Below are 23,714 nucleotides of genomic sequence, written 5' to 3'. Positions count from 1 at the left end.
TAACAGGAGGGGCCAGTTATGTGGCTTGACAAGCTAATCCTCAGCCCACTAGTACTTTCATCTCATATGGGTACCAGTTTTAGTCCCAGCTGCTCCACTTCCAGTGAGCTTCCTCTCTGTTGCTTGGAAAACAGTAGAGGATGGCCCAAAACCTTGGGATTCTGTACCTGCATGGAAGACCTGGAAGAAGCTCCTGGTTTCAGATCAGCTAACCTCCAGCTGTTGTGGCCAGTCAGGGAGTAAACCAGCAGATGAAAGATCTTTTTCCGTCTCTCCTCTCTGTAAATCTGCTTTTCAGATAAAAATAAATAAATCTAAAAAAAAAAAGTAACGAGAAATGAAGCTAAAGGAAGTTATTGCTAATATCACAATGCAAGGGGCTTCTAGCAGGCCTCAGCAGGCGAACTCAAGAACTAGTTAGTAGCAGCCTGCATGTGAAGGAAAAGGAAATGTATTAAAGCACACTGATAATGAGTCTTGGGAAAATGATAAGTATGCATTTGCATATCCATAATTAGGAGAGCAGACCATGTGTAACATCTCTGTGAGGACATTGCCCTTTTGTGTGTTTGGAGATGGGAGTGGGAGGGCTGCTCTGGTGAATGTTGGGAATAATAAAGTCCTGGCCTACAGCAAGAGGGTGTACTCTTTGGGTTTGGTATTTCTTCCCGATTTTATCCCAACCTCCCCTCCTCCAACTCCTTGTTAATTGCTTTTAGAAGCTTAGGTACTCCCCCAGACTACAACAGAATCCGGGAGAAAATGGGTTGGATAAAGATAGTTTCATTGCCTTTTTAAAAGCTTTTAGAAGACCTGGGCCTTTGTATGTCAGCTCTAAGCCACTATGAGCAACAAGTAATGAGGTCGCCTTTGTGCCTTTCCTGCATTCCATGATAACAGGACTCCTAGCTCCACTTTCTAGGACCAGGGGCCAGGCATGCCAGTGTCTTGGTTTTCTCATTTGCAAACCTCAGAGCTTGGATTGTGTCAGTTAACACTGCAAACTACTTACAAAAGTGCCCCAAGGAGAGCCAGGCTGGGCTCACTGACTGTAACCACTGGTGCATGCATAAGGCAGAGTAAGTGCAGGCTGGTTGAGCTTTGCCATTGCATCAGCTGGCAAGTGCTGGGCCTCAGGCAAACCTGTAAAGCTGGACTGCAGAACCATGTGGAGTGCAAGGCTAGGAGTGGGCCTAGTAGGGAAACTGAGGGCACCTCTCTGATGGGCTGCAACTCCCACAGGTGAGCATGAGAACCATGGCTAGGAGCAGGTCTGGCTAGACAGGTGGTGGCACCTGCTGGCATGAGTGTAGGCTGGATAGTAGGGTGGGTTGGGTTAAGTTAGGCTTGAACACCATTGATGTGTGAGAATTGAATGGGACATGGGACTGTACCAGTTCGTTACACATATTGGCAAGCATAGGACCCTGGGTTGGGGGTGGGCCTGGTGGGGGTTTTGGGGAGCTGCTCCAACTAGGCCAGAGTGTGTTGTGGGTAAGGTTTGGGTTGGGGTGCAGTAACCATTGGTGTACCTAAGAGATGGGGCTGGAGACAGAACTGACCCAGCAATTGCAATTACCAGTGTGTGCATAGGCAGATGAGGGTGATGGATAGAGCTGGACCCCATATCGGCAAGCACACATGAATTAGGTCTAGGATCACTTCAGACAAGGTTTCTTTGGTGATTGCCCCCAACTGAACCCCTGGACTCAGCTTCACCATGGGGAGAATTACAGGTTCTGTGGTCTGACCATTGAGTGTATGTGTCAGAGCTGGGCCTCCTCAGTGGCTTAGATGGAGCAGTGGGCAGCATACCCAGATGCACATGGAGGATATGGCAGTACACTGGAGCCCACAGAGGACATCTGGTATCATAACAGAGAAAGGTGGGCAGAACAAATTGGCCAAATACTCCAGTGAAGCTTGACAGCAAATTCCTGGATGAATGGAGATTCTAACATGGACTATGTCAGCCAATGGACCTTGGAAGGATTTCCTCATCCTTGGATTGACAAGATTTGCAGCATTTTAGAAGTATCGAACTACTGAAACTACTTGAGCAGAACCCTCAGAACATGCTCCACATTGGGAACCCTGGGATGACATTGGGTGGCCGTTATCCATCCCTGGGTACTAAGGCAGTTGGGAGGCTGGGTGTGGCTACTCTCCTTATCTCCCCCTCTCCCTCAGATACAGGAAAACAAAAAAAGAATGTGGGATGGTGTCACCCACTTTCCCCTATCCCTCTGTCCTTCCCAGCCTAATCAACTATGTAAACATAAAAAACTGTGCCTCAAATGTGGTTAACCCAAAATGTAGTATATTATTATTTCATATACCTGAAGACAGAATACCCAGACTCAACAGTGTGGCATCCAGAATCCTTTATTATCTTAGAATTGTTAGGCTCTCAAAACACAGATGCTTTGCAGAAGGCTGTCAGTGGCTGGTACTGTGGTATAGCCGGTCGGCCACAGTAAAGCTGGTACCTGTGGCTGCAGCCTGCAACGCTCTCATTTCATATGGGTGCCAATTTGAGTTCCCGCTGCTCCACTTGTGATCCAGCTCCCTGCTAATGGTCTGAGAAAAGCAGAAGATGGCCCTGGTGTTTAGGTCCCTTCACCCACGTGGGAGATCTGGAAGAAGCTCCTAGCTTCAGCCTGGCTCAACACTGGTTGTTGTGGCCATCTGGGGAAGGAACCATTAGATCAGAGATCTGTCCCTATTTATCTCTCCCTCTGTAGCTTTCAAATAAATATTTGAAATTAAAATGAATTGAATATATATTTTTAAAGTTAGATCATTGTGAAGGCCATCCCATCCCACTCTGATTCTTGGAGCAGCTTTTCCGAGGTTTCCCGTCAGCTGACAGTCATTTTATGAAAATGTGCCCAACCGTGTTGGGTTCAGTAGTTTCCCATCACACAGAATGACCCCAAGTTCCTACATGTTCCCCGTCACATGGAATGACCCCAAAGTTCCTACATGGACTTCAGGGCCTCTAGTTACCCTAGCTCCAACCCCACCCTGTCTTCTCCCTTGTTCACTGTGCCATGGCCAGTCACGCTGGCCTTGCTAAGCCTCAGCCTCACACTGGTCTTGGGACAGCATTCCTGCTCCCTCAGCTTAGCCCTTCCTTGGGTACTGAGATGGTGTTCAAGCCTTCACATACCCTCACTGTGTTCACGTCTCTGCTCAGATGTTACCTCTGAGACAGAGAAACATCCCCAAATGCGACTTAAATTCCTCCCACCACACTCTACCTACCTGTAATACATTCATTCCCTAGAACGATTGCTTCTGCTGGAATTCAACCTGGTCTCCTAAGCCCGGGTCTCCTATTGCTGTTCTCTAACCTTTAGAATGACGCCCGACATGGAAGTGCTCCATTAAGCGTCTTCAGTAAGACCCCAAACAGAATGCTGTAGTGCCATATAAATAAGGTCTCTGATAGTTTCCCCAAAGCGGTAGTCCAACAATTCTCTAAGCAACACATCACTGACCAAGTTAGAATCCTCTCATCTTTCCTTCTGAGTCCGATGAAAGTTTAAAAGTCGCTAAGTATCTCCAGTGGAACTTCCCCTATGCCTTTTCTCATTTTTGCCCAGCCCGCAAGGTCATCAGTCCACGGGGCCAGGGCCGCTTTCCGCAAACAGGCCCCTTCCTCTCAACAACCCCTCAGTTAGCCTCGAGATCCGGGTCGCCCCCACTTCCTTCCCGTAGCCACCCCTAAGCTCTGTGCCGTCATCCCTGCCCCTGCAAGCGGGGGACCCTCTCGCGTCCGGGCCAAGCCCTGGCCAGCCGCCCGGTCGCGCAGAGAGGGCTCGGTGCACGTGCCGGGCCACGCCCCGCCAGCTTTCCACCTCTGCGCGCTTCTCAGGTTCTGTCCTTAGAGACCTTCCAATCTGCTCCCGTCCCCGGCTCAGGCGTCACTCCCTTGGACTAACCTCCCTTATCCCACTGTCCATTTGTCCCAGTCTATAGTTACACGGACATTATCTCAAGGCAGACACCTAGTCCAGACCAGATCAGAACGGAACCGAAATACTACCTGGAGTGTAGGGGATTGATTGCAGCTAGGACGGCCCCGGCCCCGCAGAGGCCCCTGGGAAGTGTAGTCCAGCACCCAAAGCCGCTGGGGCAAGGTCGTGTCTGCGCAGGCGCACACCGCTACAGCCTGCACCGCGGCAGCTGCCCCCGGTCCCGGTGGGCCGTGGAGTCTTGGAAGCTGAAGTGCCGCAGCCCACAGACTTGTGGGATTTCGGGCTCGCCTGATCCCTGGGCAACGCGCAAGCGCAGTTATGATGCGGGCTGCATACTTGGGCTCATTGTGCTCCGTGACTGCGATGTGCTGGTTGCGACCCCTCGCCGCAGGCATAGGCCCCGCGAAGGGCCGCTCGCTGCTGACCCGGCCCGAGGGCCGGAGCCGCGCAGGCGGGGAGTGGGAGCGGCCTGGGGTGGGGTGGGCCAGCCTATGCAGAAGAGGGGGCGGGGGAGCCGAAGAGGTCCGCGTGGCGGTAGGTGCCGGAGCATGTCCATCTACTAATGCCGCCAACTTCCCGGGACGTGTCTCCTGAGGCACGACTCTAAGTCGGAAAAAAAAAGAAAGAAAGAAAGAAAAAGGGAGGCGGCCGGATTGGGAAGCTGGAGGAGTCTTGGCCTTGCGGCTCCGAGTGCTGAGTGCGTTTGCTGGATGGAGCAGGATGGGGTCTCGGGGACGGAAACCAGGTTGCGCCCGGCGGTGGTGGCATCTTTCTCCCCGGCGTGGTTGGAGTCCCGTGTGGAGAACTCGCGGGGGCCAGGCCCATGCAGGACACGGGGATGTGTCAAGAGGACCCCGAACTGGCCTGCCCCCCGGAATCTCCTCTAGACTACTTCTGGCCCACGTTAGGCAGCGGGTCGCCCCAAAGGGGTGGATGCTCAGTACAGCTTAAGGGAAGAGGGAGGGGTGGTGGAAATCTGAAGCAGACCTAGAGCAAGAGGTCCGGAGGGGAAAACTAAAAGGGGTGGGGGTGCTGTAGTGGGCAGTGGAGGCCAATGGGAGGTGGGCACTGAGAGGCATACCCCCGGATGGTAGCTCTGACCCAGTTCTGCCTTCCCAGAAGCTGTGTAGAACTTACCAGCCGGCTCTGCACCCCACTCGCCCGCACTTGGCCTGTCCCTCAGCTGGGTTCTCTAGAAGCAATGGCTGTCAACCACCTGCCCACCGCAGTCCAGGTGAGTAGGCAGTCGCTGGGGAGTGTCTTCTTCATTGTTCTCTTGGGTTTGTTTCCCGTTTCCTTCCCCTGGCGCCGGAGGATTACTTCCAGTCTGAGCTCCTGCTGATGCCTGATACCCCACCCCCTACACCATTACTCCCTCCCACCCTGTTGGGCAGTCCAGGGTGGGGGTTGACACTGAGTTACTCCTGAAGATAGCAGAAACCCCAGATTGGTCTGAAATGAGAATCGCTTAGTCAGATTGGTTTCTTTCTTTCTGTTTTTTTTTTTTTTTTTAAGATTTATTTTTTATTGCAAAGTCAGATATACAGAGGAGGAGAGACAGAGAGGAAGATCTTCCGTCCGATGATTCACTCCCCAAGTGACCACAACGGCCAGTGCTGCACCGATCCGAAGCCAGGAGCCTGGAACTTCCTCTAGGTCTCCCATGTGGGTGCAGGGTCCCAAGGCTTGGGCCATTCTCCACTGCTTTCCCAGGCCACAAGCAGGGAGCTGGATGGGAAGTGGAGCTGCCGGGATTAGAACCGGCACCCATATGGAATCCTGGAGCGTTCAAGGCAAGGACTTTAGCTGCTAGGCCACTGCGCCGGGCCCCAGATTGATTTCTAAAGCACCGTGCCAGCGTCAGCCTTTTCACAGTGAAGTGTGGACTCTGTTTGGAAAGACACACTATTCCCTTGAGAGCTCATGGCTGGTGTGTTGGCCACAGTTATTGGAATTGCTTCCCACTGAGAACCTTTTTAGAACAGCTGAGCGTGGCAGAAGCCTCCGGGAGGGATGAACAGCCCAGTGGAGGCGCAACAGAGTCACGTGGCTTGGTAGGACTCACCTCAGATGTCACTGCTGCTGTGGAGCCCACCTCCCCACAGTCAGCTGCCGACCTTTCCCTGCCCTCACATCTGGGCAGTGTCACTGTCTCCCTTTTCCTCTCTGCCTTCATCTGATTGCCATTCAGCGTGCACACACACACACACACACACACACACGAGGTGTAAGATGTGCCCTGAAAGTCCAGGGGTGAACCACGGTCGCAACAAATAGGTTTCTGGGTTCAGTTCCACGACTGTTTTTTTTGCACTGACATGTGGGTTGTGGGTAATGGAAAACTAATCCAGGCTCCCCTAAGCAAAGGTAGGTGCTTATTAGAAATACACTGAGGTGTCTCCAGGTCCAAAGGCAATGATGCAACCAGACTTTAGCTATGGAAATGCAGTCTGGACTAAGCTCTGTAAAGCTCCTTTTCTTTCTTTATCTTTCCTTCCTTCCTTCCTTTCTTTCTTTTTTTCTTTCTTTTCCTTCCTTTGTGTCCCTTCTTCTCTTTCCTGTCTTTAGTTTTTTCAAGATTTCTTTTTGTTTGAAAGGCAGAGTTACAGAGAGAGAGAGAGTAAAGGAGAGATAGAGATCTCCCGTCTTCTGGTTCACCCCACAAATGGTCCCAATGGACAGAGTTGGGCCTATCTAGAGCTGGGGACCAGGTACTTTTTCCAGGTCTCCCATATGGGTGCTGGGGCCCAAAGACTTGTGCCATCTCCTACTATTTTCTTTCTTTTTCTAAGATTTATTTATTTTTCTTGCAAAGTCAGATATATACAGAGAGGAGGAGAGACAGAGAGAAATATTCTCAGTCTGATGATTCACTCCCCAAGCAACCGCAATGGCTGGTGCTGTGCCGATCCGAAGCCAGGAGCCCAAATCCTCTTCCAGGTCTCTGACGTGGGTGCATTGGGCCGTCCTTGACTGCTGTTTTCCCAGGCCACAAGCAGGGAGTTGGATGGGAAGTGGGGCTGCTGGGATTAGAACCAGGGCCCATGTGGGATCCTGGATCATTCAAGGCAAGAACTTGATGTGTGCAAGGGTAGAGGCAGCAGGGCTGGGCAGTTTGCAGAAAACTGGACTAAACGAGCAGCCAGCCTGAAGCCCCAGTGCTGAGGAATCATCATCACCATCCACAGTGTCTCCCAAGCAGGGAACAAGCCTTCTGCAAAACAGGGGCCCCTACAGCACCAGCTCCCTGCATGCTAGCAGCTCCGCCTATCCACATGAGCTCCCAGAGGCTGCCAGAGCTTTCCCCAAGAGAAGCAGTGAGGCAGAGCCCTGGTCATTGAGAACAACGTTGCTGTTGCAGGACTTGGTGACCTTCAAGGATGTGGCTGTGCTCTTCACTCAGGAAGAGTGGAGGTGTCTGACCCCTGCCCAGAGGACCCTGTACCAGGACGTGATGCGGGAGAACTACAGCCACCTGGTCTGTCTGGGTAAGGCAGGGAGCCCTTGGAAGCTTTACCTGCTAGGACCCTCACTGTGGTACTGTACATAAATGGGACTGGAATTGGGGTAGTTGAGGATGTTGGATTAAGGCTACATTTGCCAGCCTATGACCTCCACGGGCCTCTTTTGGATCCAAGTTCAGTGAGTAGCTAATGAGGGATTGCAAGTTGAACCCATACTCCCTGGGGAGCAGGTCATGTCGGCTGGGGCATCTCCTGCTCCTGCAGTCAGGTCTGTACCATGGGCCTCTGGGTCAGTCACCATTCCCAGAAGGTTCCCAGGATCTGGTCTTATTCTTGCGATGATATTCATCTCTGCCATGAAGTGATATGGTCTTTTTTTTTTTTTTTTTTTTCAAAAACAGGACTCTTAGGACCCAAGTCAGACATATTTTCTCAGCTGGGAAAAGGGGAGGAATGGGTCCCAGTGGATGCCTCGGGAGACTTCTGTTTTGGTAAGAACCACATGTGTGTAGGTGAGAGGGTCATAGGGGGTGTGAGGGGGCACGTGAGATTCAGCAAACACCACCAGGCTGTGCTCTGAGAAGTAGGCATGTGTTACCTCCTGTTGTCCTCAGGACTGTCTTGTTACCTCTGTCCCAGCATGCACTGGTGAACTCAGGCATTCACTTCCTGGGGTAGCTGGTACCTCACAGAACCTGGCCTTGCAGGGCTGCCCTTGTGCTGAAGTGTCCTGCCAGACAGCTGTGACCACGCAATGTTGTGACAAGGCAGCTCCCTCAGGGGCCCGTTTCCTGGAAAGCATCCGTCTAGCTAAACATGCCTCTTGTGTTCACCTGCCTCTGTGGGTGTTTATCCACCTGGATGAGCGTTCACCCAGAGTCTGACATCCTCTCCCTCAGGCTTGGCACACGCAGGACCAAGCTGGTGATCTGTCTTGCCACGTTGCTCACACCCTACTCGTTGCTTGGCAGATGGTGGTGCAATGGACTTGTAGAGATACAGAGAGCACGACAGGTTGGTGATTGTTATGTGGCTGGAGGAGCACCTTGTGGCTGGTTGTGGAAAGGCAGGGCTCTGTCTTTCCCTCATTCCATGATATTCTAGAAAGCTTAGGGCCCTGCTGAATGTGTTGTAAAGTTTTCCTTTCAGCTAGTGTGTTGCAGATTGCAAAATATTTCTATAAACCTTAAATTGCTGATTTCTCACAGTGACCAGTGAAGCAGACAGGAACTTGGATCCTACATCAAATAACTTACCTGAAATATCTTGGACCTGATCTATTAAAGAACTTAAATATCCTAATCCAAGCTTCAGTTCTCAAAACAATGATTTTCTTACTTTACTCAATAATACTCTAGATACTCTGTATGTCATAATTAAACAAAGGGATTTTTTAATAGTTTATCCTGTATTATGCAAGCAGCGTTATAGCAAGAAAGGGAGAATTTTTTTTTTTTATAATCTATTTTATTGTGTTGTTGTTGACAATCTTTTCATAGTTAATTACAGTTAAAGAAAGAAAAAGAAAAAAAAAGGTTCAGGGGGATAGGGAAGTGGGCAATACTATTATGTCCATATTGTTTCCATCTTGTATCTGAGGTAAAGGAGGATATTGAGGGAGAAGCCCCACCCGGTTTCCCGCCCACCCCGAGTCCCGGATGTGGGGCATGCTCTGAGATATGTGCTCAAGTGGTGTTAATAGTTCTCCAGTTATGAATCGCTGCCAGTTTCGCTTGATGAGGTCGTCCACTGATTGATATGGTCCATCATAAAATCTCCGTTTGCCCCATTTTTCGCTGCTAACATGTAGCTGAGATGAATGATTGATCTGCTCTGTCTTCTGTCTTTTCTTGATTAGAGTTCTGAGTCCAGCAGTTCGATTGGGGAGATCTCCAAAGAAACTTTGAGGTATTCCCAGACTAGTTTCTTGCATGTTCTAGCAAGCACAGGGCCCGGCACAGTCCATCACCCCGATCAGCTGGTGGTTGCAATTGCTGGGTTGGTTCTGTTTTCAGTCCCGAGTTGCACTGGAACCAATGGGTGTTGCAGTCCAGTCTGGTTCTGCCCAGCATGTACTCGGCCCTCACACTAACCAGTGGGAGCTGCAGCCTAGTTGGGGAGACCCACGATAAGGAAAGGGAGAAATTAAGCCTAACCAATTCATCCACATTCTTATAACTTTGGTGCAATAACTGCTTTCAATTAAATCATTGAATTTTTCTTTCTTTCACCATTAAAAGTAATTCCCAAGTATACTTACTTTTTCTTCCACACATACTTATATAGGAGAGAAATATGAAGATGAAGGAGGATTTTTGTATGTCTAAAAGACCTAGGCAAGCATAGGTGATACTTGAAAACACAATCATAGTGTTTCTCACACTCTACTTGGTCATAGAACGCCTTATAGATTGGGCCCGGCGGCGTGGCCTAGCTGCTAAAGTCCTCGCCTTGAACGCCCCGGGATCCCATATCGGCGCCGGTTCTAATCCCGGCAGCTCCACTTCCCATCCAGCTCCCTGCTTGTGGCCTGGGAAAGCAGTCGAGGACGGCCCAATGCATTGGGACCCTGCACCCGCGTGGGAGACCCGGAAGAGGTTCCAGGTTCCCGGCTTCGCATCGGCGCAGCATCGGCCCGTTGCGGCTCACTTGGGGAGTGAATCATCGGATGGAAGATCTTCCTCTCTGTCTCTCCTCCTCTCTGTATATCTGACTTTGTAATAAAATGAATAAATCTTTAAAAAAAAAAAAAAAAGAAGAATGCCTTATAGATTGCCAAGAGATGCAGACACTGAGCCAGTTCATGAAGGTCGTTAGGCTGCTTAACCAGACAGACATGGAAAGGGACCTGATTTTTTTTCTTAATAAATATTTGTGTCCCTCTCCATTCCCTGTTAAAGTTTACATTCATACACACATAAACACATATGTATGTATGTAAATGTATGCCATTTAAACATTTTTTATTGGAAAGTCAGATTTTACAGAGAGAAGGAGATACAGAGAGAAAAATCTTCCATTCGCTGGTTCACTCTCCAGGTGGGAACAACAGCTGGAGCTGAGTTGATCTGAAGCCAGACATCAGGAGCTTCCTCTGGGTCTCCCGCACGGGTGCAGGGTCCCAAGGCTTTGGCCATCCTCTGCCGTTTTCCCAGACCACAAGCAGGGAGCTGGATGGGAAGTGGAGCAGCTGGGACATGAACTGGAGTCCATATGGGATCCTGACATACACTTGCAAGACGAAGACTTCAGCCAGTAGGCTACCATGCCATGCTGGGCCCTAATGTATGCCTTTTTTAAGAAAATCATCTCTCTCTTTTTTTTTTAAATACTCTGTCATTTGTATTTTTTTCTTCTAAATGTATTTGTTTAATAGAGCTACAGAGAAAGGGGTAAAGAGAGAAATTTTCCATATGCTGATTAGCTCTGCAAATGACCACAACAGCCAGGGCCTGGTCAGGCTAAAGCCAGGCACCCGGAGCTTCTTCCGTCTCCGGTGGCAGGGGCTCAAGCCCTTACACCATCTTCTGCTTTCCCAGACCATAAACAGGGAGCTGGATCAAAAATGGAGCAGCCAGGATTCAAGCTGACATCCATATGTAATACCAACATTGCATGTGGCAAAGTTCACAGAGGAATCTTCTATCTCCTGGTCCACTCTACAAATGGCCACAATGGCCAGGGCTGGACCAGGTCAAAGCTAGGAGTGACAAACTTAATCAGAACCTCTCATTTAGGTGCGGGGCCCAAGTTCTTGGGGCCATTCCCTACTGTTTTCCTAAGCCAATGACAGGGAGCTAGATCAGAAGTGGAGCAATAAGTCAATCCCCAAAAGACAAATACCATATGTTTTCTCTAATATAAGGAAATGCTCATGCAAATTGGACTGTGTAGTGATGGAGTAATTGAGACTACCATATCCAGATGTGAAGACACAATGCAACATGCATCCCTACTTCCAAATCAAAGATGGACTCCTGGTGAAACTGTTGGACATAACTAGACAGTGGGATGATGGACTGTCTGATATTGTCTGTACCAGCAATGTCAGGGCACATTGAAACAACAGACTGATTAAATTATAACTCCTTATGAAGGACTATACTATTGTAACAATATGGGGAAAAATCAGTCGGGGGTGGGAACTGGCATGGGGGGAAATCCCAGACTCTACAGAATTGTATCATAATATTCAAAATTTAAACTAAAAATAAAAATAGAAAAAGAAGTGGACCATCCAGGTCACAAAGCACCACATATATGAAATGCCAACATCAGAGGTGGTGGCTTATCCTGCCAAGCCACAATGCCAGCCTCCCCTCTTCTTGTATTTTAATTGAAAATTGCTGGTATAAATAAATGCTGGTCATTTCCAATTATTTATTCCATTCCTGTCACTCTTTGCTCCGACCAGCAGAGCCAGTAACGTGGACAGGGAGAGGGAGGAAGCAGTAACAGGAGACCCGTGTCCTAAGCCTCCCTTTATTACTCCTTTTATACTCTCCCCCATGTCCTTAAGCCAAAAAGTAGGATACCAGTGAGTCCCATTAGTCCAGGTGCTTTTAGCCACAATCCTATTTCCTGTTACTGCTCAGCCTAACAAGTGCTAATTAACTCCTTAGCCCACAACTCCAATTTTTACTCATACCTGAAGTGTTTATTGGATCTGTTTTTCATTTTTGCTTCTTCTTATATGTTTCATTTCTTTCTTTTTTTTTTTTTTTTGGCTCTTTAATCTTTATTTTGTATGCTTTCAGTTTATTTTTTTCTTTTTATAATTTTTTCTAATTTTAATAATCTTACATAGTTGATTAGGACACAAAGGGTCAAGGGTTACAGGAAAGTTGGTAAGACAATTGTTGCCACACTAATATCGTTTTTTTGTTTGGTTTTTTTGTTTTTGTTTTTTTTTTCTGTTTCTGGGATAAGGGGAGAAACAAAGGGAAAAGCCCCACCCAGCCTCCCACCCATCCCAGGTCCGAGGCATGCTCTGAGAGTCCTGCTCAAGCAATTTTGATAGTTCATCAGGTATGAATTGCTGCCAATCTCGCTGTTCCAAGCATGATGAAATCTTCAGAATCCAGTGACTGACATAGTCTCTTCATGGTTGGGGTTCTGAGATCAGCAGTTCAGTTGGAGGGATCTCCAAAGAAACTTTGTCTGAGATGATCCCAGATATGATTCTTTTTGTTTTTTTTAAAGATTTATTTACTTTTATTACAAAGTCAGATATACAGAGAGGAGGAGAGACAGAGAGGAAGATCTTCCATCCGATGATTCACTCCCCAAGTGAGCGCAATGGCTGGTGCTGTGCCAATCCGATGCCGGGACCAGGAACCTCTTCCAGGTCTCCCACGCGGGTGCAGTGTCCCAGTGCTCTGGGCCATCTTCAACTCCTTTCCCAGGCCACAAGCAGGGAGCTGGATGGGAAGTGGAGCTGCGGGGATTAGAACCTTAGCCCATAGGGGATCCTGGAGTGTTCAAGGTGAGGACTTTAACTGCTAGGCCATGGCCGCTGGGCCCCCAGATCTGATTCTTGTGTGTGCTTACCAGTACATGGTCCAGCACAGGCTGTTAACCCCAATCAGCTTATGCCTATGCTGGTGGTTGCAATTGCTGGGTCAGTTCTATTTCGAGCCCTGTCTTCCACGTGAACCAATGGTTGTTGTAGTCTAGCCCAATCCACTTGATTCTCAGTCCTCACGCAAACCAGTGGGGGCTGCAGCCTAGTGGGGGTGACTTTCCATAACCCCCACCAGGCCTGCTCCCTACCCTGGTTCCCATGCATGCCAGTATGTACCTCGAACTTGTTCAGTCTGTCCCACATCCCATTTAATTCTCATACATATCAATAGGCATTGAAGCCTAGTTCAGCCCAACCAGCCCTGCTATCCAGTCCACACACATACTGGCAGGTGCCTTTCTGTCTAGCCACCCCTGCCCCTGTCCTGGTTTTCATGCTCTCCAGTGGAAGTGGTAACCCAAGAGGAAGGTGCCCACTATCTCCCTACTAGGCCACTCCAACTTCCGGATTATGCACACTCCAGGTGGTTCTGGAGTTTAACTTGACAGAATTACCCCCAGTGCCAGCCTCTGCTATCTGATGCTGCAGCAAAGCCCAACCAACCCTCACCCACTCTAATTTATGCTTGCACCAGTCGGAACAGTCAGCTGGCCCTGGCTTTTCCCTGATCTAGCTCACATGAGGCACACAGGTGTTATAGCCCTGCCTGGTCTGGTCTGCCCCCATTCTAACTCATGCTCTCCAGTGGGCATGTCCAGCAGGGAGCCCACATTTCCCCCGCTGGCTTTGCCTCCTCCCTCCCTGGTTCTCACATGTGCTGTTTGGGTGCTGCAACCACATCCGGTATGGCTCACCTCGCCTTGGCTTTCCGTAATGTATACTGGTATGTGTTGTGACCGAATCTGGCCCAATCCACACTCTGTTCTGCTGCTTGGATTCGCCAGTGGGTAATGTGAGCTGGTTGGTTCAGTCTGGTCGGCCCCGACCTATGCCAAATGTATGCTGGTGGGTATCTTTCTCTTGCCTGGTCTGGGCTGCTCCGTATCGTGGTTCTTGTGGTCACCTGCAGGGACTGTGTCCCAACAGAGGAGTTTCCCAAGCTCCTCCATCAAAACCTCTCCCTATGCCAGATCTTGTGCATACTGGAAGGTCTATGGGCCAGCCCTACTTAGTCCACCTCCTGTCCTGGCAAGAACAATGGCCTTTCCTTGCTGGCCTTCACCCCATTCCAGTTCTTACTGTTGGATGTTTCAGCCCAGCCAAGGCTCGTCCATACCCAGACACAGCTCACACATGGCTCAGGGACAGAGACCTAACCTAGTCCGTCCTACATCTACCCTAGTTCTAATGAGCACCAGATGGTGCTGGCATCTAGCCTGGCTAGGTGCACACAGCCCCAGTTCACACTTGTGCCAAGGGAGATTGTAGCCATATCTAGACCAGAATGCAGCCCCCACTCCAGCCCCTGCACTCACCAGGGGAACCCCAACCCAGCAAGGGTGTACTTTCACAGCTCTCCAACCGGGTCTATTCCCAGCCCTAGATTACACACGTGCCAGTGGTTGCTCTGACCCAGTTGACTTAGCCCCTCACCTGTCTCAGCCTTTGCCTTTGATGCTGTGGCCTAGTAGCCCTGGCTCATGGAGACCAGTCAATGTAAGAGCCTAACTTGGCATGACCTGTGCTCCATCCTGGTTTCTGTTCTTCCTTCTGTTTCCTTTCTTTACAACTTTCCAGGACTTGAAAGACCTTATAGAAGAATGGTAATAGGTTTAATTTCTGATTTCCAGGGTATTGGATCTGGAACTTTCCATTGTCACACTAATGACTGGGTTTAGAAGAGAGTTATTTTTCACCATGGTAGGAGGAAGTCCCTTTGGTTTTTGTATTTTCTGCCATCTGGTGGTGGACTAGGGGACGAGTTCCTGTGGGCAGCATGGCTTGTGCGCTGTGCGCTTGGGACTTTTAGCAGGTGGACCTGGTTAACAGGTTATCTGGTTTGGAGTGATGTAACGAGGCTGTTAAGCAACAAGTCAGGCTTAGCCAACTTGAGACCCAGAGCCCTTCATCTTCAGCCTTCTCCTTTTTTTTTTTTTGCCTTCTCCATTTTTAATTTCACAAAAAAATCATCCCCTAAGTGAACTTAGAGAAAACCATTTCACCTCTCCATCTGAGTAGTTTGCTGATAACTTTTATAATTTTCTTCCTTGTTAATTAAACTATGTAGATTTCTTTTTGTTAGATGGTTGTGTAGTTTTCCCTTAGATTTAACTATGTTTTTGTGTTATAAAAGATGTGTTAGTTTATAATTGTGCATAGTATTTACTTTTTTTGTTTTCCATTTGATCTGTAACATTTTCAATCTTGTAAGAACTTTTATTTTCTTTGAGTATTCTCAGATGATACTGATTTTTAGAAACATTTGCTTCCACCATCATAGACTGTTGTCTGTAATTTTCTGTTGATTTCTTTTGGTGTCATCCCAGTCACCCAGTGAGTCCTGATTTCCTGCCAGTTTGACAGTGGAAGGACTGAAGTCCTCTGGGTTTGCTCGGAGGGTGACGGGGCTTCAGTCTTCAGCATGATTCTTCCTCCACCCGTCTGCCCTGACGTCTTCTGTCCTAAGCCATTTGGCTTTACTCTGTCCAGGAGCAGATGCTTCCCATGTTTTGGCTGGTGGACGAGGGAAGCCCTTGTCCTGAGTGGGACGAGTTTCTGGAGGCTTAAGACCATGGTAGCCTGACCTTGAGCCGATCCTGCTGTCTGTATCCACCTCTCTCCCAACTTGCACGTGTGCTTGGTGCTGCTTGGGATGATTTAACAACAAATTGGTTTAGGCTTTCATCTATTCCTAGTCCTCTTAATTGAGGAGCTTGTAATGCACACTTGTGCCCTGCCTCAAATCCCAGATTTATAAATAAATCTAAAAATAAATAAGTCTTTTTGGGAGGAGTGAACCAGCTATGTGGCATAGCAAGTTAAGTTACCAGCAGTGATACTGGCATCCCATATGGATGCTGGTTCAAGTCCCAGCTCCTCCACCTCTGATCCAGTGGCCTGCTAATGTCGTGGAAAAGCAACAGAGCATGGCTCGAATACTTTGGCTACATTGGAGACCTGGAAGAAACTCCTGGCTCCTGGCTTTGACCTTTGACCCAGACCCAGCACTTGGTTTATCACTTGGGGGTAAACCAATGGAGGGACAATCTCTTTCTCCCTGTGTCTTCCCCTCCTCTCTCTAAGTCTGCCTTTCAAATAAATAAATATATCTTCAACCCTTGAGTTAGGTATTTTCCAACCATGTGTTTTCTTGCTGTGGAATAGTGTAGCCAGGGTGAACCTCCTTAAGTCATCCCACTGTGAAGTAACCTGGGCTCTGCTCATGCTGCGGCTGCGCTATGCTGCTGCATTTAGAAGAGTTTCCCACTTCCAGTCTTCCCATGGCTCAGTTAGCTTTCAGTGGGGTCAGACCAGAGTGGTAATTGCCTTTTTGATAGACTTCACTGTGCTGGAAGAGTGTTGTTCAAAGTGGGCATTTGGCCTAGCAGTTGGTAGTCCACTTGGGGTACCTGCATCTTCTGTCAGAGTGCCTGGGTTTGAGTTCTGGCTCCACTTGTGAAGTCATAATCATCCTCCTTCTGGTATGCATCCTGGAAGGCTGCAGTTGATGACTCAAGTGGTTGGGTCCCTGCAATGGGCCTGACCTACTAGATGGGAGGGGTGTGTGTGTGTGTGTGCGTTTTAAATTTGAAAGTCAAGTGTTATATATAGATAGTATTTTATAGCACAATCTAGAAAAGTCTTTGATAGATTTAAATATTCAATAGCTGATAAAAAATAGAATTAGAAATTGGTGTTTTGATTATTTTTAAAAGCTCCTCCAAGATTTTTACTTATGTGCTTAAAACTGCTGTTTATTTCAGAGACAGATAGAAAAGCAAGCTCCAACCCACTGATTTTCTCCCCTAAATGCCATGGGTGTCTGGAGCTGGGGCTGGATCAGAGCTGGAGATGGGAACTCAATGCAAGTTTCCCATACAAGTGACTAGAGTCCAATTACTTGAGCTATACATTCTGTCTCCCAGAATGAAGCTTGGCAGGAAGCTGGAGTCAGGAGCTAAGGCCAAATCATACCGAGGGATTCCAGCGGGCGTGCCAGTGCCTTCGTCACTACAAGAGATGCGCACCTGTTCCTATGTCCTGAATTTTTAAAAGCAATACCTACTACAGAGAAGTGTGTGTGTGTATGTATATAAAATAAAAAATGTATAACTCAGTAAATTTTTACAGGAAATAATGTATATTATATAATATGTAATAATTATATAATATATAATAAATAATGTATAGTAATAATGCATAATCATTATCCATAAGAAGTAGAACATGACTAGCAAGCACCCTAATAACCCAAACTCCCTCTTCAACTTTGTCCCAAAGATAACAATCAGATTTATTTTGCATATTTTATCATTTTGGGTAAATTAAATCATACAGTATGTGCTCTTCTATGCCTGGCTTCTTTTTATCACTGTGTTATTGTTAGAGATGAATTAACAGAGAACATGATAGGTCATGCAGAACTGAATTTTTATTGTTGTGGCAGGGCAGCCATCATATTGCAGGATAATGCACCAAAACAAAGAAAATGAGAGTTTTTATACTTTTACAAAATCATAGTGCAAGTGGCGGAAAAGCAGATGCGTGGAGCACAGATTAATGGAGTTTCCACAAGGTCAGAGTAGTCCATCACAGTTCCAAGCAAAGGGTAAATAAGTAGCTCTCCTGTGGGGAGAAAGGAATTAGGTAACATTCCAAGGGACAGCAAAATATCAGACTCTGGGGTCAGGTCTTTGCATGACTCTAGGCCTGTGTACAGTTTGCATGTGCACAGGGTGTCCTCTGCTTTACATCCCTCCTGGGATGTCTGCCAGGCATGCGCAACATGTCACACTGGAGATTCACTCAAATGTTGTGTGGCAACGTTTGCCATAAAAATCTGTTGCTAATGTATGTTTTACTATTATTAGATATTTGCTTCATTTTTTAGCTTGGAGCTATTACGAGTAGTACTGTTATAAACATTTCTTATACGGCTTTTAGAGAATACATACAGTCCCATTTTCTCTTGTGTGTAGATCTTGGAGTCCTGTGTTTACTAGACATACCCAAATTGGACTCCTTCAAGGTTTGCCTTGTGGGATCAGAGGCCTAAGAATTTGAGCCATCCTTCTGTCAGGCCATTAGCATCTGGGACTTGTGTTGTTGCCCGTGAAGAATGCTGATGCTGCATATAGCCCACTATACTGTGTGTTGGTTCAGTCTTTTGTTAAAACTACATGGACATTACGAGTTATACCCATTTATATTCCATTGAACAGAATGTCAGAGCTCTATATCCTGTTATGCACTTGTCACTTTAAATGTTCACTGTTCTAGAAAATATATGGCATATCTCAATGATCACGTCAATCCGTTTTTTATAAATATTTATTAATTTATTTACTGGAAAGAAAGATTTACAGAGAGAAGGAGAGACAAAGAGCAAGATCTTCCATCTGTGGTTCAATCCCCAAATGGCCCCAACAGCTAGAGCTGAGCTGATCCGAAGCCAGGAGCCAGAAACTTCTCCTGGAGCTCCCACTTGGGTGCAGGGTCCCAAGACCTTGGGTCATCCTTCCCTCCTTTCCAAGGCCACACGCAGGGAGCTGGATGGGAATGGAGTAGCTGGGACATGAACTGGCACCCATATGGGATCCTGGTGCTTGCAAGGCAAAGATTTAGCCACTTAACTAAGATGCCGCTGAGTGCCATATTTTCATTCTTATTTTATGTGTTTTTATGTATTAACATCTAAATGCACTTATTTGTACAGTATCTGTAACTCTTTCTCCAGATTTGTATTTAGTTTTTGATCTTTCCTGGTTGCTTTACAGGGTTATGTAGTTGGGATTTGAGTTTTCTGTCATGTAGATGTGTTGCAAGTACTGTTTCTCTGGGTCATGGTGTTATCTGGTAAATAGAGGTCCTGAGTTCCAAGATGGTTCAGTTTGTCAGGGTGTTATTTTATTCCTCCTGTGGTTAATGCTTGTATATCACTGAAGAAATCCCAATACCTCTATCTTCTGCTTTCCTTTGCAGATTTATTATTTTGTCTTTCCCGTTTAAGTACATAATCCACATGGAAGATTTTTTTTCTTTTGTTAATGTGAATGTATTTATTTTTAAATGCTATATAGGTGAGGGAACTGCAGACCCATACAGGTCTCTGGGATTACTTGATTTTCCATATGGGTACTCACTCAGTTGACCCCGAATCATTCTTTCTCCAAATTATGCCATACTGTTATCTTTGTGATATATAAAGTGACAGTTTGTGCATGAGTGTGATCCTGAGTTCTATGGTCAGTTCCCTTGGTCTCTCTGTGTACAAGTCTATTTCTAGATTCAATTCTGTTTCATTATTTTTGTCTAATCTTGTGCTGATAGAATAGTTTAAATTACTCTAGTGTTGTAACCAGTCTTACACTTGCTGATATAAGCCTTTGTTCTTTTCTTGGCTTTCAAGATTTTAGAATTGGCTGTCCAGAAAATTCCTGCTAAGATCTTGGCGAATACTGGCCTGAATCTTAATCCCCAGGTTAATTGGGAGAAATGAAAGTATTCCATTGCATGAACATAGACCTCTTAATATTTTCAAGTTTTTTAAAAAAAATCTTTGAATTTTTTTCTTGCAGTTTGAGGTATACAGTTCTTGCACATTTTCATCATGTTTTCGAAGTATTTGTTGCAGAAGACAACCAAGTCTTTGGGTCCATGAACTCACATTGAAGAGACCTGGATGGAGTTCTGGGCTCCTGGTTTCAGCTGACTCATCCTTGGTCACTGCAGCCATCTGGGGAGTGATCTCTGTCTATAATTCTACCTTCAAATAAATAAATCTTTAAGAAACAAGAAAGAAAAGATGGACAGTCACAGATACATAGGAAAATTAACCTATAGGCCATAACTCTACCAGGTTGACATAAAGATACCCATAAAACCAAGTGCGAACATTGTTGAATAAGTGTGAAATTTTTTAGAGAGGAAATAACTGTGGTTGTTATTGCAATAGCAGATGCCTGTTTCTAATATGGAGTTGGCCTCAGATGTTCCACTCTGTTCTTGATTTTATGTCCTTACTTAAACTCGTGCGCCACGGCGCAGTTCCCTCATGTGAATGTCACAAGCAATAGGAGTCCTTTTTTTATCAGTAGCTATGTGTGAACAAACTGGCCTCCTAGCTTTTTACTGTCATCTGAATGCTAAAACATCTGTAAAATATAAAATGCCTTGTTTTAACAATTGCTGTTATGGGTTGTTTTTATCTTCTGCTAAATGTTGACTGCTGATTACTGTGATTTCTCAAGGCCGCATCTCAGTTGATTTAAATACCATATCACCAAAGTAGACAAGGGATAGTTTTGGCTTTTTTCCTTATCGCTTAGTATAATGTGATCTGTAGCCTTTATTTGTTTGTTGTTTTTGGTCTTAGAAAATCAGGTAATCTCTTTCTGCTCAAAAGTAAGTTAAATTCAGCATTCCAACTGGGGCCTGTGATTTTTGAGGTCAAGCTCCTGAGCTCTCCTGCCTCATGTATATACGTTAGATCCATCCTTGCCAGGATTCTCTGCTCCGTTCCCTTCCCTTTTCCTAACTTGTCTTCAGGGAATCTTCAAAACTGGCAACTCTTTGCTCACATATGAACAGACTTCTCTCTGTGTTTTTTTTTTTTAAAGATTTATTCAGTTTATTACAAAGTCAGATATACAGAGAGGAGGAGAGACAGAGAGGAAGATCTTCTGTCCGGTGATTCACTCCCCAAGTGAGCTGCAACGGGCCGGTGCGCGCCGATCCGAAGCCAGGAACCAGTAACCTCTTCCAGGTTTCCCACGCGGATGCAGGGTCCCAAAGCCTTGGGCCATCCTCGACTGCTTTCCCAGGCCACAAGCAGGGAGCTGGATGGGAAGTGGAGCTGCCGGGATAAGAACCTTAGCCCATAGGGGATCCTGGAGTGTTCAAGGTGAGGACTTTAGCCGTTAGGCCACGCCGCTGGGCCCTCTCTGTGTTTGTTTGTTTGTTTGTTTGTTTGTTTTTGTTCTTTTTAACCAAGGTAAAACAACATTATTTTTAATGTCTTCCAGACTGGACAGCGTTGCCCATGAATAAGAAATTTACTTTCAGGGCAGACATTCCTGAAGAATCAGATCAATGGGAAGCAAAGGAAAGAGTCCTAGGAGACGGTCGCTGGGACTGTTCCAGTGTATTAGAATGGCAGTGCCAGGAAGACCAAGTGGTGCTCAACTGGCAAAACCTACCCTCTGGGGTTAGTGAGCAGGAACCAGCAGGACCTGGCAAACACTGCACTCTGAGCTCATCTGATGAGAGCCGAGAATGTCGACCTCGAGTAAAAGCCTTTGAGTGCGGGGAGTGTGGTAAAAGTTTCTCCAAGAGCTCAACCCTCAAAAAACATCAGAAAATCCACAGTGACAAACTCATGACAAACCCAAAAACTCACCTTAAAGAAAAGCGCTATGAATGCAGGGAATGTGGGAAAGCATTTCACCAAAGCACACACTTGATCCACCACCAAAGAATCCACACAGGTGAGAAGCCGTATGAATGCAAGGAGTGTGGCAAGGCCTTTTCGGTGAGCTCCTCACTGACATACCATCAGAAAATCCACACTGGGGAGAAGCCTTTTGAGTGCAACTTGTGCGGCAAAGCTTTTATTCGAAACATACACCTTTCCCACCATCACAGGATACACACCGGAGAGAAGCCTTTCAAATGTGATGTCTGTGAGAAAGCTTTTGTATGCAGAGCCCATCTCACCAAACACCAGAACATCCATAGTGGGGAGAAGCCATACAAATGTCACGAGTGTGGGAAAGCCTTCAACCAGAGCACAAGTTTTCTTCAGCACCAGAGAATCCACACTGGAGAGAAACCTTTTGAATGCAATGAGTGTGGGAAAGCCTTCAGGGTGAACTCTTCCCTCACGGAACATCAGAGAATCCATACTGGAGAGAAACCTTACAAATGTAGCGAATGCGGGAAAGCTTTCCGGGATAATTCATCCTTTGCCCGACATCGGAAAATTCACACTGGAGAGAAACCTTACAGATGTGGCTTGTGTGAGAAAGCCTTCAGAGACCAATCAGCCCTAGCCCAACATCAGAGAATTCACACTGGGGAAAAGCCTTATGCCTGTAACATATGTGAAAAAGCCTTTAGTGACCATTCGGCCCTCACCCAACATAAAAGAATCCATACAAGAGAAAAACCTTACAAATGTAAACTCTGTGGGAAAGCCTTCATTCGGAGCACGCACCTCACGCAGCATCAGAGGATTCACACAGGAGAGAAGCCCTACAAGTGTAATAAATGTGGCAAAGCTTTCAACCAGACTGCAAACCTCATCCAACATCAGAGACATCATATTGGAGAGAAGTGACGTGAACCCTGTGTATGAGCAAGAACTTTGAGACTGCAGAGATTCAAATGATGAATATATGGGGCCTGCATATGGGCATAGCAGGCTAATCCTCTGCCTGTGGTTCAAGCATCCCATATTGGCACCTGTTTGTGTCCTGGATGCTTTGCTTCCCATCTAGTTTCCCTGCTAATAGCCTGGGAAAGCAGCAGAGGATGACCCAACTCCTTGGGCCCCTACACCCACATAGTAGACCCAGAAGAAGCTGCTGGCTCTTGGCTTTGGGCTGGTCTGACTCCAGCCTTTGAAGCCATTTGGAGAGTGAACCAGCAGATGGAAAATCTCTCTCTCACTGTCCTTCTCTATATATCTCTGTCTTTCCAATGAAAATAAATGTATGTATTTTTAAAATATATACATCTATAATGGAAAAAAAACTGGAAAGCTCACATCAAGATAGTCATTTTATACTGATCTTATAGTGTTGTGGGTTTTGAGCATTTAAGAATCACAAATACTCTTTGTTCTTTTAGTACTGCCTTAATTAACTATTGGTACTATTGATTAGTCTGAATTACTAAGAATCAGAACCAAGATGAAGCTTCAGTACAACTAAAATTGGCTTATTAGATTTACATTCTAATAAGATGAATTATAAAATTGTAAAGATTAAGATGGAGAAGCAAAAGAACCTCCTTCCCTGCCCTGCAATAAACAGCCTGTAAGCAGTTAGCTCTACCAGATTGTCTTACAGAAGGAAGATGGAACCCTTAGTGGAAACCCTAGCTGTCTTCACATCCATGTCTCACACATGCAGCAACCCAGGCATTGTTTAGAATTTGCTGCTTCATTATTGTTTCAGACCATTATCAGATTTCCTAAGCTGCCTGTCCACTGGCTGCTTTCACCTCCTCTGGGACAGCTCATTTGGTTGGAGATCAGCTCCTGTTGACATCATGCCTCTTTTTTCTCCTGCATTTGTCTTGGGTTGGTGTGAAGATTTGATCTCACGATAGTACATGATTCTGGACATCACTCCCAAATCCAATCTTCAGAACATGGAATATTCTCTGTCTCTCTGAGATAGTTTGAACAAAGTCCTTAACCCACCAGTTTCTGCAGGCATCGCTTGACCCCGACTCTGGGATGGTATCCAAAGTAAGGGTTTCACCTGAGTAGTTGTTACCCTGCAGTTCTGACTTACAGCTAGTTTTGCTGCACATATTGGTCAGGAATAATGCGGAGACCCAAGCCCTCTGTGCCTTGCT

General features: G+C 46.6%; 1 protein-coding gene across 3 annotated transcripts; it reads left to right on the top strand.

Annotated features, from left to right (window-relative positions):
- Positions 1–3,918: 3,918 nt before the first annotated feature.
- Positions 3,919–22,810, top strand: ZNF454 (zinc finger protein 454). 3 transcript variants are annotated; one of them, XM_058668781.1, is made up of 5 exons: positions 3,919–4,517; positions 5,103–5,217; positions 7,345–7,471; positions 7,849–7,938; positions 21,155–22,810. In XM_058668781.1, exons 2-5 carry the CDS (start codon positions 5,185–5,187, stop codon positions 22,465–22,467), a joined length of 1,563 nt encoding a protein of 520 aa, XP_058524764.1. In that variant the 5' UTR covers positions 3,919–4,517; positions 5,103–5,184; the 3' UTR covers positions 22,468–22,810. The 3 variants fall into 3 exon arrangements, with proteins under 3 accessions (XP_058524764.1, XP_058524765.1, XP_004598162.2); XM_058668782.1 differs by lacking the exon at positions 3,919–4,517 and adding an exon at positions 4,662–4,680; XM_004598105.2 differs by lacking the exon at positions 3,919–4,517 and having other exon boundaries at positions 4,818–5,217.
- Positions 22,811–23,714: the final 904 nt, after the last annotated feature.

Source organism: Ochotona princeps, chromosome 9 (assembly GCF_030435755.1).
Source record: "Ochotona princeps isolate mOchPri1 chromosome 9, mOchPri1.hap1, whole genome shotgun sequence".
Lineage (NCBI taxonomy): Eukaryota > Metazoa > Chordata > Mammalia > Lagomorpha > Ochotonidae > Ochotona > Ochotona princeps.
The sequence above is the reverse complement of the archived record's forward strand: the minus strand, read 5'-3'. Positions and strand labels throughout refer to the sequence as shown.

What these genes read in the sequence shown, in the direction of transcription:
- ZNF454 (XM_004598105.2), top strand. Translation starts at nt 5,071, where the DNA reads ATGGTAGCTCTGACCCAGTTCTGCCTTCCCAGAAGCTGTGTAGAACTT. An exon ending in CAGCCACCTGGTCTGTCTGG is followed by an intron (nt 7,472 to 7,848) that starts GTAAGGCAGGGA and finishes TTTCAAAAACAG; the next exon opens with GACTCTTAGGACCCAAGTCA. An exon ending in CTCGGGAGACTTCTGTTTTG is followed by an intron (nt 7,939 to 21,154) that starts GTAAGAACCACA and finishes AATGTCTTCCAG; the next exon opens with ACTGGACAGCGTTGCCCATG.